General features: G+C 32.2%; 1 protein-coding gene across 1 annotated transcript; it reads left to right on the top strand.

The window, feature by feature from the left end:
- Positions 1–1,351: 1,351 nt before the first annotated feature.
- On the top strand, positions 1,352–3,254 carry LOC149535935 (transcription factor bHLH101-like). The gene is made up of 4 exons (XM_089806196.1): positions 1,352–1,429; positions 1,536–1,566; positions 1,853–2,214; positions 2,847–3,254. Exons 1-4 carry the CDS (start codon positions 1,352–1,354, stop codon positions 3,252–3,254), a joined length of 879 nt encoding a protein of 292 aa, XP_089662322.1.
- Positions 3,255–13,768: the final 10,514 nt, after the last annotated feature.

The raw sequence follows: 13,768 nt of genomic DNA, 5'->3' as shown, positions 1-13,768 counted from the left end.
CTTGTCTTTACATGTATTATTCTCGACCTTAAAGTCAATCACTCTAAATTTGTGTTAGTTGTTTCTTTGCTAAAGTGCTCTAGAACAACTATGTTGTTTACTTTGCTCAAAAACTTCAAAGCTACTTGTGCTCTTGCACCATTATCTTCACCATTTATTAGCACTAGAATATAGTTACCCAAGAGATAAAATGTTTTTCTTAGTCCATAATTTTCAATACCATTGACATGGAATTAACATATTAAATATTAATTTTGGTTATATTTTATTTTTTCACTTCTAGAAATCACCTGACATTATATATCCTAATAGCCCATAGTGTCTTCACTTTTCCATAAGTCAACTAGGATAAGACAAATTTTTATCCCATGAGCTAAGATTTTTGATGTGGATATGGATTCTAATCAATATTCACATTTATTACTAGTTTTAAATGTCACACCTTTTATATATTTTGTGATAAATATCCTTCTTGGGATTTGTGAATATTTTTATTTTAAGATACTATATAAACATTTCATGATTATTGATAATCACCTCCTTAACATGTCAATGTCACACTTAGCGACAAAACTACTATCTTTATGAGCATTGGAAAAACAAATACTTCCATAGACATATAATAAGGAAGCTCTACACAATCATAGGCAAAAGCACAATCTGTTTCATTCATATTCAAATCTAAAATTAAAATTGTCCTTATTAGTTCATCCACTTTGACTATATAGTTGATCAATTTTTATTACATATCTATCTTCTAATTGTTAAAAGTAAAAGTCTTTTGAATATTTCTTAACGACATGCTAATATACTTTTGATTTCAGATTGATTAGATTTTTGTCAAATTGACATGATAAATAGATTAATGATTTATAATAAACAACAAGTACATTAACTAAAAACAGTTATTTATGAAAAGATATTGACATATTCTGATTAGATAAAGTTAGATAGGGCCTGAACTCTTACGACCAAAAAAACCAACAAGATCAAATAAAAAACATCAAGCCTAAGATATTAATATGTTATAATCTCCTATAACTGTAATATTGAAATATTTAGGCGGTGATACATAGATGATAGTAAAACTCTTTCCATCCAACTATCAGATTACATAATAAGCATGCTGCGTAGCCTATTATAATACTGATTAGCATTAAGCAGAAGATTCTAATGGTGATAAGCATGTCTGATGACATGAGCAGCAGCTTAAAACTATTTTAAAAAGCTATTAAAACAAAATATCAAATTTGTCTCTATTGAGTTTTATATCTCTGGTGAAAACATCAATCATGACGACCCCAGAGAGGTAGGGCAGGTGGTCTATATTATGATCGTTGCCAATTTAAAAATGGGCTTGTGTTCATGTCCTTATATCCACGAGCGATCTATGCCCACAATGCTAAGAGAACGTGGTTTCCTCCAGCCGGTATATATACACTTCACAAATCATTGTGCCCTGCTGTGAAATAAATGACATGGCTTTACACGCATTCAGAAACTCTAATATGACTTCTGTTTGGCAATGTGAACAGGGACCTGATCGCACTAGAAGAAGAATCAAATGTCTCGCATTCAGAAACTAATATGACTTCTGTTTGACAATGTGAACAGTGACCTGATCACACTAGAAGAAGAATCAAATGTCTCGATTCTCCAGCATTATAATAAATCTGAAAGTCAATCTTACACCCATCTGTCTATTTAAGTCTCTTTAGCTTCACCATCTTTCAATAACTTTCTTTCAATATCATTGTTCACCTCTTTGTTTTTTTTGGTCCTTCCTTGTCTACAATCATGAGTAAAGTGCAATCAGTTTTCTACTCAGCAACTGAGAATTCGAATTTTGCAGATATCTATAGTTTGGATCCTTTATTAATGTCGCAGCTGCAGAATAATCCCATTTTAAGTCCCATGAACGGGCAATTCGATCAAGATAAAGGGTTTGACAGTCTCTTGAATATGGAATTCAGCACGGAATTTGGAATGGTAGAAAGTTACCATGACAGTAAAATCTTCCAAGAGCAGACGGTGTCTCTACCAATGCAGGGCTCAGCGCAGGCAGGTAGAGAAGAAGAATTAGGGCATAATGCTTATATAAGTATGCCTTGCCTCAAGAAGCTCTCTCACAACGCTAATGAGAGACACAGGAGGAAGAAGTTAAATGGACTTTACGCTCAACTCCAAGCGCTACTACCTAACCTAAATCCCAAGGTATTCTTTTTATCATTACAGAATTTTCATTGGATATAAGTTATGTTTTGATTTGGTCGTATTAAATCATTTCCAATTGGTGAGTTCTATTCAGATAAAAGAAGTGGAAACTTAAAATATATTAGTTAAATGGAAGTTATATGTATCTAATTAATTTAGAAAATAAAGTTAGAATTTAATTAAGGGCGAAGATTTAAGAGTTGAATATCTTGTATGAACTATGATTGTACTTATAGATTCAATACTTAATATTTTTGACAATAATATAACTTTAAAAATAATATTATTGATAATTATTTATATTAGTACATAATATGACATGATTTAGTGTATAAGTACTAAACTGATGCCACATTATATTTTTTGATAAGATGATTTAGAAATCTTAATTATAAATAAAAGACTTGCCAAATAAATTCCTATAAAAATGCCTAATTATAATTTACAATTTTTAACTTCAATTTTTTAAAATGTTAAATTACAATGCTCAACTACAAGAATTATCTTTCCCAACTATATTAATACATTAATATTATCACATCCTCGATTCATATGTATCTGTCCCAAGAAAAAACAGATACTCATATGTGTATTATAGTCTACATCTAATGCTCTATAATTGGTGTCTGCAGAGGAGGCTGAGCATTCCAAATACTGTTTGTGAAATTCTGAAGTACATACCTGAGCTGCGTAATGAACTCCAAACACTACGTCGACGACGTGATACTTTAGTATCTGGTAAAAAAACTTCCAAAACTTCTGCGAGTTCCCAAAAATCAAAAGCACTCAAAGGGCATTCACATTCACATTTAGAGAGTGGATCAATTTGCTCTGCTCCTGCTGTTACACTAAATTGTACAGCATTGAAATATTCGGAGGTGTTGATGACAGTCCATGCTTGCAAATTTGCACTTAAGTTATCAAGGGTATTGGTGGCGGTGGAAGAAGAGGGACTTGAGCTACTCAATGCTTCTAAATTTATCTCTCAGGACAGACTCTCCCTCATTCTTCATCTCCACGTGAGTTTGAACTTTCTTTAACTAAGAAATATTTTCTCCTGTTTTTATTAAATAGGATTCCATTTCTCATGGAATTGTAATATTGTTATTAAGAAGTCTATGTTCTTTTAAGTGAAATTCATTGATGAATGTTTTATGAAAGGTGATTCACAAATATTCAATGTCTTACGAGAAAGTAAAATTGCTTAGTCTTTATTGCATCTAGGTGATTTTTGTAGAGGAGGAAGATGGGGACTTCTCAACAGATCACCCATTTCAGTATTATTTCAGCTAAAGGACAGCTAACTACTAGGTTTTTTAAATGATTAAACCCACCCTATTTCCAAATGAAGTTGCAAGTAGAGTGAGTTTAACCATGGAAACAATCTCATAGTTAAGCATGTTTGAGAAGTTATAGGATGGGTGCAGATCTTCAGAAAGTTCTCGTACTTCACTTCTATGGACATCACCTAGATACAAGCAATGCTAAGTGTTTCATTTATTTTCACGAAAAACAGATTCATATGAACCTATTTCTTGAAATATGAAACAAGTAACTTGATTCAAAAAATTTATGTAGTTAAATCCAGAAGATATAATATCAGAATGTAGTTAAGGTTAAGACATATACAATGCAGGTGATGAAATTTGTGCTAAAATTATCTTGTTATTTATTTGATCAGATGACAGCTAGGAGTACATCACCCATGGAAGCTCTGCAAAAGAAGATTGTTTTGTCATGCGAGAAAAGGTTGTCCATTAAAGGCCAAGAGAAATTGTATCTGACAAACTGTCAACAAAGTTATAAGGAATAGTTTTGGACAGATAAATTAGCTTGTAGACGGCGAGAGATTGAAGAGCTTCTCCAATACATTCTTGCCATGTTAACCGTATCTTTGCAAAAAAAGATTGCAGGATATGTTTTCACTGTTTTAGATATATTATAGCAAATGCCTTCACATACTAGATTTCGAAGGAAATACCATATCTTTTTCTCTGACCTAAAAAGGAGTACTCTAGGTCAATAAGCTGAGAATTCTACGGTTACATTATAAGTTGGTTTGCCGAATGTTTTATATCGTTGAAATTGTAAATAATAAGCAGTTATATCATTGAACTTGTAAATAATAAGCAGATTCTCCGATCATATAATTCACACTTATTTTTAAATGGAGATATCGATAAGAAGTAAACAGATTGTCTGTGACGATGGCAAATTTATATGTGCTGCGGTCACTTTCAAAACAACAATTAAACATTATCTTCTACTTATTTCTCATGAAAACTATTTGCTACCCAAATGAATCTGATTTACAGAAAAGGAAACACGTTGACTTATAGTAGATAAATAAAGTATAACGATCGATAACACTGATGTACGTAGCAGTGACAAGCCATCGTATACATTAGCTATCTCTAGTAAAATCCCCCATGGAAGATACCAACCTACGCTTTTCTTCTTCCTCTTAGTATCATACTCATTGTCCTAGACCTTTTAGCAAATTCCTTTGGGACCGAAAGTCAAAACTTCCAATCTTCCCCATAGCTTGAGGACTCACCCTTGCAGAACACCGTAAGGCCGTCCTTAATACACAACCTAAAACTTAACTACTAAGTACTCTTATTCCTCTAAATCAGTATTAACTCTATAATTTTCGAGTAATATTCTTTTCCTTGACTCATTGATAATCTTTTGCTCGGTAATTCTTGTCAAATAAGTAATCTCCAGGTCTCTGGCCTTAATCCAATGTCCAACATTATCTATAATCTTTTGTTGTGTAATTATAGCTGTAAAAAGCTATTTCTAGGTCTTTCGCCTTTATTTAATGTGCAACATTTCAATTCCAGTAGCAACATCCTGTCATTAAATCACATCCTATTCTTAATGCTATTCTTAGGAAATTCTGAACTCACCACCATGACTCATCCTTCAAACTTCTCAAGTCTATCAATACCTTTCTATAATTGTATTATTTTAACTCCATCGCATTGCCTTATCCATTCCCAATGAATCAAGACTTAAAAAAAAGCCAATTATCCATGTGCATGTCTCCTAGGTGTTCTTATTTTCCCAACATGACTTCTTCATGTGGCCTAGCCCACTTTACATACTATATGGACCTTGTATAATGGAGCTTTATCTTGGTTAATTATTTATATATTTTCCAATGATTTTTTGTCCATGGTCTTATTTTTATTTTTTATTTTTTTATGGAAAGAGATCTTGAGTCTACTCCATGTCCATATTGTCTAAATTGGGTCACTTTAATCCCTATGCCAAGTAAACAACTAAATCTCCAAGCCCCTCTTAATGAACTCTACATCCTTCCGTGTACATGTATTGTTTAGCCAACATATCCCACATCCACTCAAAGTGCAAGTCCAATGAGCACCATCCTCATCACTTTCATCAAATTACTTTCATGTTCATGTTGTGTCAATAAATTCCTTTTAAGTACTCTTCCTATATGCTCCATCCCAACACCAATAATAATAATCTAGAATTAGATTCCTACTTTGTAATGCTCCCTAAGCATATATTTAATGGGTTACCACCTTTGACCATTTACTATCCATCACAAACATACCCCATGACTTGTACTCCTTCAGTAAATTTGAGCTCTTCATAAGAGCATCACAGTGGGACCTTGTCTTTAAACCATATTTTTCCCTCCATATGCCAAAATATCCCTGATCTCTCAAATAACTATACACACTTAGGAAATAACAAGTAAATTTTTTAGACTACATGTAACTCCAATATGCATTCATAAGATTAGCTTAACACAAATAAAACATAGTCTTTCTAGAGAGAAACACAACCCATTGGGATAATCTAGGTCTACAATCTCTACCATAATCATAAACATTGTTCTTGGAACTCAAACTATTGATCTTATAACTACCTCACTTCATTAGGAAAGGCTTTGAGACTATGTTACAACAACTACTAAAACCAACAAAATCATCATTCGTTAGTGTCATTCTCAACCCTGTAGATTCATGTACACCACCTAGTTGTAAGTTCAAGTGATGGAACTTTATTATTCATCCCTTAGGGTAATGTCATAAATAATGACATTCTAAATTTATTCTCAATAATGATGATTAAATATATTTTCATAATTTTTTTTAACTATAAAAATCATTATAATTATATTAAAGTCAACATAGAAAAATTGTAATTTACCATATGATAGGTTTTCATAGATCTATATCCATATGTATATGCAATTATTTGTAAGGCATAATTAGTTATAAATTATACTTCAAATGTGTACATTTTAAATACATAGTTATTAGTTGAATACCATTAAAATTTTATCTCCTAGTGGTAGTACATACACTATTAGGAGTGAAAGTGGATTAGTCTTTTCAAGTTTGTGGAGTCATTTATTCATTTTTACGTTAGATGAATTTGGACAAATTATCTTGTTTACTTATTTTACACTAATTATGCTCTAGCATAATACAAATTTAAATATTGAGATTAAAATATTAGTCATGTATCAACATATTTTTGTAATTTTATAAAAGTTCATTGGTAGATATATAATGCCAAAATTATAGCTAGGATTCAATGATAATTTTGTGTTATTTATAATGAAATCATTATAGGGAACTACTACTTATGAATCAAGAGTCTTCATCTATGTATAATTACAATATGGTCCTTAAAAAGTGATTGTAGAAAGTAAATTTCTATACATGCTAATATTGTTTTGTATAATTTTTGGGTTAAAGTAAATTGCATGGTTGAAAGCAAAGCTAAAAATACTATATTTCTTATTACTCAACCTTTTTAAGATTCTAGAAGTGCTGCAAATTTTTTCTCTAGTTTTAACAGATTTAAAAAAATAAGTAAACCACTTCTAATTTGTATTAGTTTATTGAGAATCTATGAAAACTATTAAAAATATTATATTCTATATATTCTAGCATGATAATGTTATGGAAAGAATGAATTGAATTGTTTTTCTATTTGTATTTTGTTCATAATCTCTACAATTTGAGCATGAAGTTACCCTCTAAATTTTTTAAGATTTTCCAGCATTTGTATATTCATACCACGATTTATAGGATGCTTAATATGTTTAGACATTCCTTATTTGTCTTATGTTTTATTACTTGTGGACCAAGTTTTCAATTGTAATTTGATTCTTAAATGGGCAAAATTTTCAATTTTAGATTCATTTCTCTCATCCCTCCCATGTGAAAGTGTTTTGAAAGTACAACTTCTCACAAAAACAAATTCTTCATAACTTTACTTTTCATGAAAAAAAATTCAAAAGCCTATTTTTTCACTTCAAACTTTAAATTTAAAATAAAAATAAAATAACAATTACATAAAAATATCAACAAATAATGAAGAAAACATAAGAAAATAGAAGACATAGAGGTTTAATGTGTTCAACCAATCCTTGGGCTAGATCCACCAAATAATGAGTCCAATATTATTATCCTATGGTTTCAACTTGATTACAAATTTTCAATACCTTGCAACTCAATACCATTTCAAGAAGCTACGAAATCATCATGCATAGTAAAATCCCTAACCATAAACCATTTTATACAAGACTTATGAAAGTTACAAAATGAGAACTAGAATATGTCATCTAATAGAAAAAATAACTTCGAATGTATTTCATAATAATAAATTTATTATTGGCCTTAGGTATGTTGCCCTTTGATCCTGCCCTGTATCATTAGGGTGTTTCCCTCAATTATCCATGGCTATAGAGGGAAACCACACTAACAAAAGTTGAAAAAGTTTACCTTCAAGTTTGATTAGGCATCACATAACAACACTTATCCTTCAATCCAACTCTTTGATCTTCTCAGGAGTAGGATCTATAATGCATACCTCTAACTCATCTCTCATGGCTTTTATATATTAATTTATTTCATTTATCATATTTTATTTTGTACTAGGGGATTGCCTCCCTCAACAAAGGGTCATTTCTTCTACTTATCTATATACATTATTCCTTTGTAAAATAGGGGTTTTCCTATATCAAGAGATATTCATTGTAAATCCTTTTCTTTGTTTAATAGGGGCTCTTCTCCATTAAGAAGGAATTTACTTAAATTACTTTCCCTAGAATATTTTCACCAACCTTATCTTTTTTGTTGTTAATGGAAGTGGGAAGACGAAAGTGGGGCCTTAAATGATGTAAAAATCTATATGGCCTAAAAAATTTAAATATTACTCTATCCTTCGTTTCTTAACAAGACTATATTTTTATGATACCAAAAATTCATGAACTGACATGACTAGGGGAATTTAGGCCTATAATCCTATGCAACATGATTTATAAGATTTTATTGAGGGTAATTGTTAATTGCATTAAACCCATTCTAGAAAAATTCATTGGTCCCTATCAAAATGGGTTTGTCCCTGGCAGATATATTCTTGATGTGGTGATTAGTGTCGATGAGGTGATTCATTCCATGGAGAAATGTAGAAACTAGGGTATGGTTCTAAAACTAGATATTCCTAGGGATTATGATAAGGTGAGGAGGGATTTTTTAATTGAAATTCTCATCAAGATGGGTTTAAAGAATTTTTTGTAAGAATAGTTAAGGAAGTGGTTTATATGGTTACTTTTTCTATTCTAGTGAATGACACCCCTAGGATAATTTTCTCTTCCTACCAAGGCCTTTGACAAGAGTACCCCCAATTAGCTTACTTAGTCATTATTGTTGTGGACGTATTGGGAATAAACTTAATGGCTTTATCCTGATAGAAAAACTCAAAGGCATATGACTTGCCTCTTCTCACCCATGGTAGGTGCTAAAATAATTTGTTGAATATACTTTCCTTATGGTATCTATTTGATCCATGAAGACAAGGCCTAGAAAAAGTTTATTAAACTAGTATGAGGAGGTTATGATTCAATAAATAAATTATTAGAAAAGAAATGTTTACTTATTCAACATGGAGAATGATCTTAGAAAGAAAGTGGTGAGAATTATGTAGTGCTAGAAAGCTGATTTATGAGACACCTATCTTAGTTTCCCATTTATAGTTAAAGAGGTAACATCCCAATACTTGAATGTGCTGGTAGAGTGCATCCAGAGAACTATTGTAGGTTGGAAAAGGTAAGATCCTAAGCAATATCGGGAAACTCCAACTCCTCGCAGCTTCCTTACAAGGAATCCTAGTGTACTTTCTATTCTTCTTCAAACTTTTGGGTAGATATAAGGAAATTATTGAGAAGATTAAATAGAATTTTCTCTGTTCAGGAACAAAGGAGAAGACAAGATTACATCTTGTTAGCTAGGAAAAATATTGTGAGCCCAAGCCCCTAGATAGTTTAAACATTAGAAGGATAACCAATTTGAATAGAGTCATCTTATCTAAGGTGTGGTGGAGACTGGATAGTACCTTGAGCAATTGGTGTACTATTATTCATGCTAAATACTTAAGGGGAGACTCATTTCATCATCATCTTTATAATAGGAGTTTCTTCTTGGGGTCCATTATGTAGAATAACATATTAAAAACCAAGAAATTTTGAAAAAGGGCATAAAATGGGTGTTAGAAAATGGAGCTACCATAAACTTCTAGGAGGACCATTGGGTTGATGGAGCACCACTTACCTACTCTAGGTTAAAGCATGTTATGGAGTATTTTTCTAATCAATTTGGAGGACTGGTGAAGAACTATATCACCCCCAAAAACCAATGGAAGAGATTATATTTTGATGACAATCTTATGGAGATTAGATTCCTCAGAGAACTTTTGCAAACTATAAATTTTGTGTCACCACAACCCTTATGGAAGATTCGTTAGTCTAGAGTTGGGTCCTCTACAGAAAATTCACTATTAAATCTACATACACTTATTATGTTGAATGAGTTTATGCTTTGAATGATTGAAAGAATGTGTGGAACCTATGGATTCTACCTAAAATAAATTTTTTCTAGTTGATGACTTTGCATGAGAGAATTCTCATCATTGACAATCTCTAGAAAAGAGGCTTTCAACTAGAAAATTGTTGTGTTATTTGTAATAATGCTGAGAAATCCATCTCTCACATTCTAATTCATTTTTCCTATGCCAAAGCCATCTAGAGTGAGATTCTCTCCAAATGAGAGGTTCAATGGTCCTTCAACAATGAATTACATCAGTTTGTTGATTGGAAAGGTTCGTCCCCCCTCCCATTCTTAAGATCTTTTTTGAAGGTGATCCCACCCCCTTTTGTGACTTGGAAAAATTAGAAATAATGTAATAATCGCATCCTTTAAGATAAGTCATCCCCCTCCCCTCCTGCTCTATGGTAATGATTTGACTGATGGGGTTTTTGAAGGCATGTAGTCATGTTTGGTATCAGAAACCTCTGTTGAACCCCCCTAGAGATTATGATACTAAATGGGCTAATTCATGGGACCTTAGCCATATTGTACAAAGATTTGACAATTCCAAGATCAATTCCAGATGCAACATAGTGTGGCAACCTTTCCCCTCTTCATGGTTGAAGCTAAACTTTGATGGGTCAACCATGGAGGGGAAGGTTGTGGCTAGTGGGGTTATCCATGATGAAATGAGAAGGCTTTTTGTGGCCTTTCTCGAAAGTTTTTGAAAGGAGATCAAATAATTAAGAAGAAGCCATGCCTCTCCTATTGGGCATGAAGATTGTGTAAGAAATAAGAATAGAGAGGGTAGCTATCAAAGGATATTCTATGTTGATTATTGAAGTTATGAAAGGTGACAAAAATATCAATTTGAAGATTAAGTTGATTATTTAGGACATTTGTACCTTGATGAGTAGACTTCAAGAGGTGACTGTGGAACATGTCTATCAGGAAGGTAATACAGTGGTTGATGACCTGGCAAAGACATGACAAAATTTTAATGAGATGCAAAATTAGGTTGATGTTGATGCCAAATCCCACTATCCACTCGAGCTCTTGTAGATAGCAGGAAAATATATCGATGCAATATGAATTGTTATAGTGTGTGGTGATTCTTCATTGTGTGGGGTGGGTGGGACTCATTATGGGTTAAGTGGCTTAGTGATATTAATGAAAGGGATGGTATTAATATTAATATTTTTTATGGAAAGCTTAACCTATGACTTTATGATAGATGTGGAAGGACAATCCATGGAGATTTTTTCATAGGGAAGTGGCCACAATGGATGCACATACTAAAAAATCATAATTGCAACTTTCTAGTGCATCATGAAATAAGACAATGGTATATCTTGCATTATTTGAGCATGACAACAAATGTTCCCTTCATATATACAAATACAGGGTGGTGTTGGGGAAACATAACACCTTGTAATCATAAAATGGTGAGAGATTATGACAATAAGGGTATTTACAGAGATAAAGTCTCTAAAATTTCCTTTATTCAAGTTCCTACCTACAATAGGGCTATGTTTGTGGATACTTAGGGTTTTGGGGTTAAGCTTGGAGAAGGAGCCATGGGTGTCAACTCTAATTGCATTGAGCCTAATTAAATTGAGGAAGACATTAGAAATATTGAAGCGATGTGGGTTTACTTGTGGGAAGGAGGCCCTTTTCACTTCATGGAGTGCATCGAAGGGTTTGATGAGCATGTGTCAATGTAATTTATTGAGTATGGGACAATGAAAAGGTGATTGTTAATGGGATTTATTTGAAATCATGGAGGAAATCATAGAGAATGTGTGAGGCCTATCTATTGAATATAAGAGTTGGTGTAAAAAATCTAGTGTCTTAGATGAGGTGAACATGAAAAAATTGTTTTGCTCCTAGGAAGAACCAGTGCATATTCACGGTGGGTTTTCTAGAGAAGATCTTCTTGAGCTTTGGGATGTGGTTTTCTACACTATCATGGGTTACACCATGCTCAAGAACCACTTCTAGGTGCTTCATTATTACCAGTTTCCCTTCTTAAGCTATTTTAGAAACCATGATTTCATTTCCTTTCCACATCTCATTCTACATTATATAGAAGATAGTGTTTTTAACATCTAAAAGAAAAATGAGGAAGGGAAGCGTATGTGTACTATCGTGTTGTGCCAAAAAGTGGTGACCTAAAAATTATGTAGTTCTGAAATGCATCAAAGCATTAAAAAAATTATTCCAACTTTTTTCCCACCCATCCTCATACCAAACCCAAAAATTTATTACCAAATTCCCTTTTTAAGCTATTTTAGAAACCATGATTTCATTTCCTTTCCACATCTCATTCTACATTATATAGAAGATAGTGTTTTTAACATCTAAAAGAAAAATGAGGAAGGAAAGCATATGTGTACGATCATGTTGTGCCAAAAAGTGGTGACCTAAAAATTATGTAGTTTTGAAATGCATCAAAGCATTTATAAAATTATTCCAACTTTTTTCCCACCCATCCTCATACCAAACCCAAAAATAATACCTTTATAAGACCTGTTCTATCTTTGGATAGCATCCCTACATGGTCAACTTAAAAAATGTCTCGAAAACATGTTTTTGGCTTCTTCTTGAGTGTTTTTTAATTCAAACATGTAGTTGACAATTTTTTTTAACCCAAATTTGATGAAACAAAAAGGGTTTCTTAAGAATATTCTTGGCTTTCCATAAATGTAATTTCTATCAAATTATGAGTTTAGTAAGTAATTATTACCTATTTTCTAATGGAGTTATGCATAAAGTGTTGATTGGTGCACTAATTTTAAAAAAATTATAATGTAAAAATGGTACAACATTTGTAAAATCCAAAAGATGCACCACATTCTATGCTTCTTCTACTATAAGGGAAAAAACAATTAAATTAAAATTTTCAAAGTTTTAAATTAGTTAAGGTGGTCAAACATGAGATTTTTTAATTTAAAAAATACTATAGTAGAAATTAATAATTAATTGTCTATTTAGAATAAAAATACCCAAAAATATGCATCCCATCTATGAATGAGTCTAATTTTTATATCTACTTCTTACTTTTGTCCTGAAATTTTTTACTATTGCATTAAAATAAATAAAAATTGACCAATCAATTTTTATTTTTCTCAGATATGACCTAGTAATTTAGAAACTAAATTCAATTTCCTAGAGATTCTTTTCCATCAAAGTTTTGATACAAAGTTCATAAAAATTTGAAAATTGCACATCAAGTTGACATAACTCTGATTTTTTGACTTTTCATTGCCACTTAAGGACATAGTTTGGTTGACCATGATCCTACACATACCCAAAAAAAAATATACATTCTTCACCATGCCTTTATGTTCAAGCTTTATAAATTTGGCTTAGCCTTAAACCGACCCCTGATTGTGACATCCTAGTCATTTCTACCCCTCGAGTTTCAAGTAACCCAAGCCTTGGGTCAACCTTGAAGAGAAATGAGAAAATTTCCCCTGGTACCAGGAAGGATATTAGTTTTATTGACTCAAACATTGACAGAGCTAGGAGCAATAAAATTACAAGGACATCAAGAAAGAAGCTTAAAATGGAAAAGTTTAGAACCCCACTCAAAAAGGAAAATATTGTGAGCTTTCAATCCATAGAGATCGATACTAAACCTACCAAGAAGAGGAAAATGAAATTGATGCATAGTGGTTATCAGTCTGAGAGAAAGG

The sequence above is a fragment of the Cupressus sempervirens genome, chromosome 10 (assembly GCF_028749045.1).
Source record: "Cupressus sempervirens isolate cs-2001-9-10 chromosome 10, ASM2874904v1, whole genome shotgun sequence".
In the NCBI taxonomy this organism is placed as follows: Eukaryota; Viridiplantae; Streptophyta; class Pinopsida; order Cupressales; family Cupressaceae; genus Cupressus; species Cupressus sempervirens.
Note: the sequence above shows the minus strand (reverse complement) of the source record. Positions and strands in the feature narration are given on the sequence as shown.

Coding starts and splice junctions, on each gene's coding strand:
- LOC149535935 (XM_089806196.1), top strand. CDS start 1,352: ATGGGCTTGTGTTCATGTCCTTATATCCACGAGCGATCTATGCCCACA. Junction 1,567..1,852: donor CACTAGAAGAAGAATCAAAT/GTCTCGCATTCA, acceptor CGAATTTTGCAG/ATATCTATAGTTTGGATCCT. Junction 2,215..2,846: donor TACCTAACCTAAATCCCAAG/GTATTCTTTTTA, acceptor TGGTGTCTGCAG/AGGAGGCTGAGCATTCCAAA.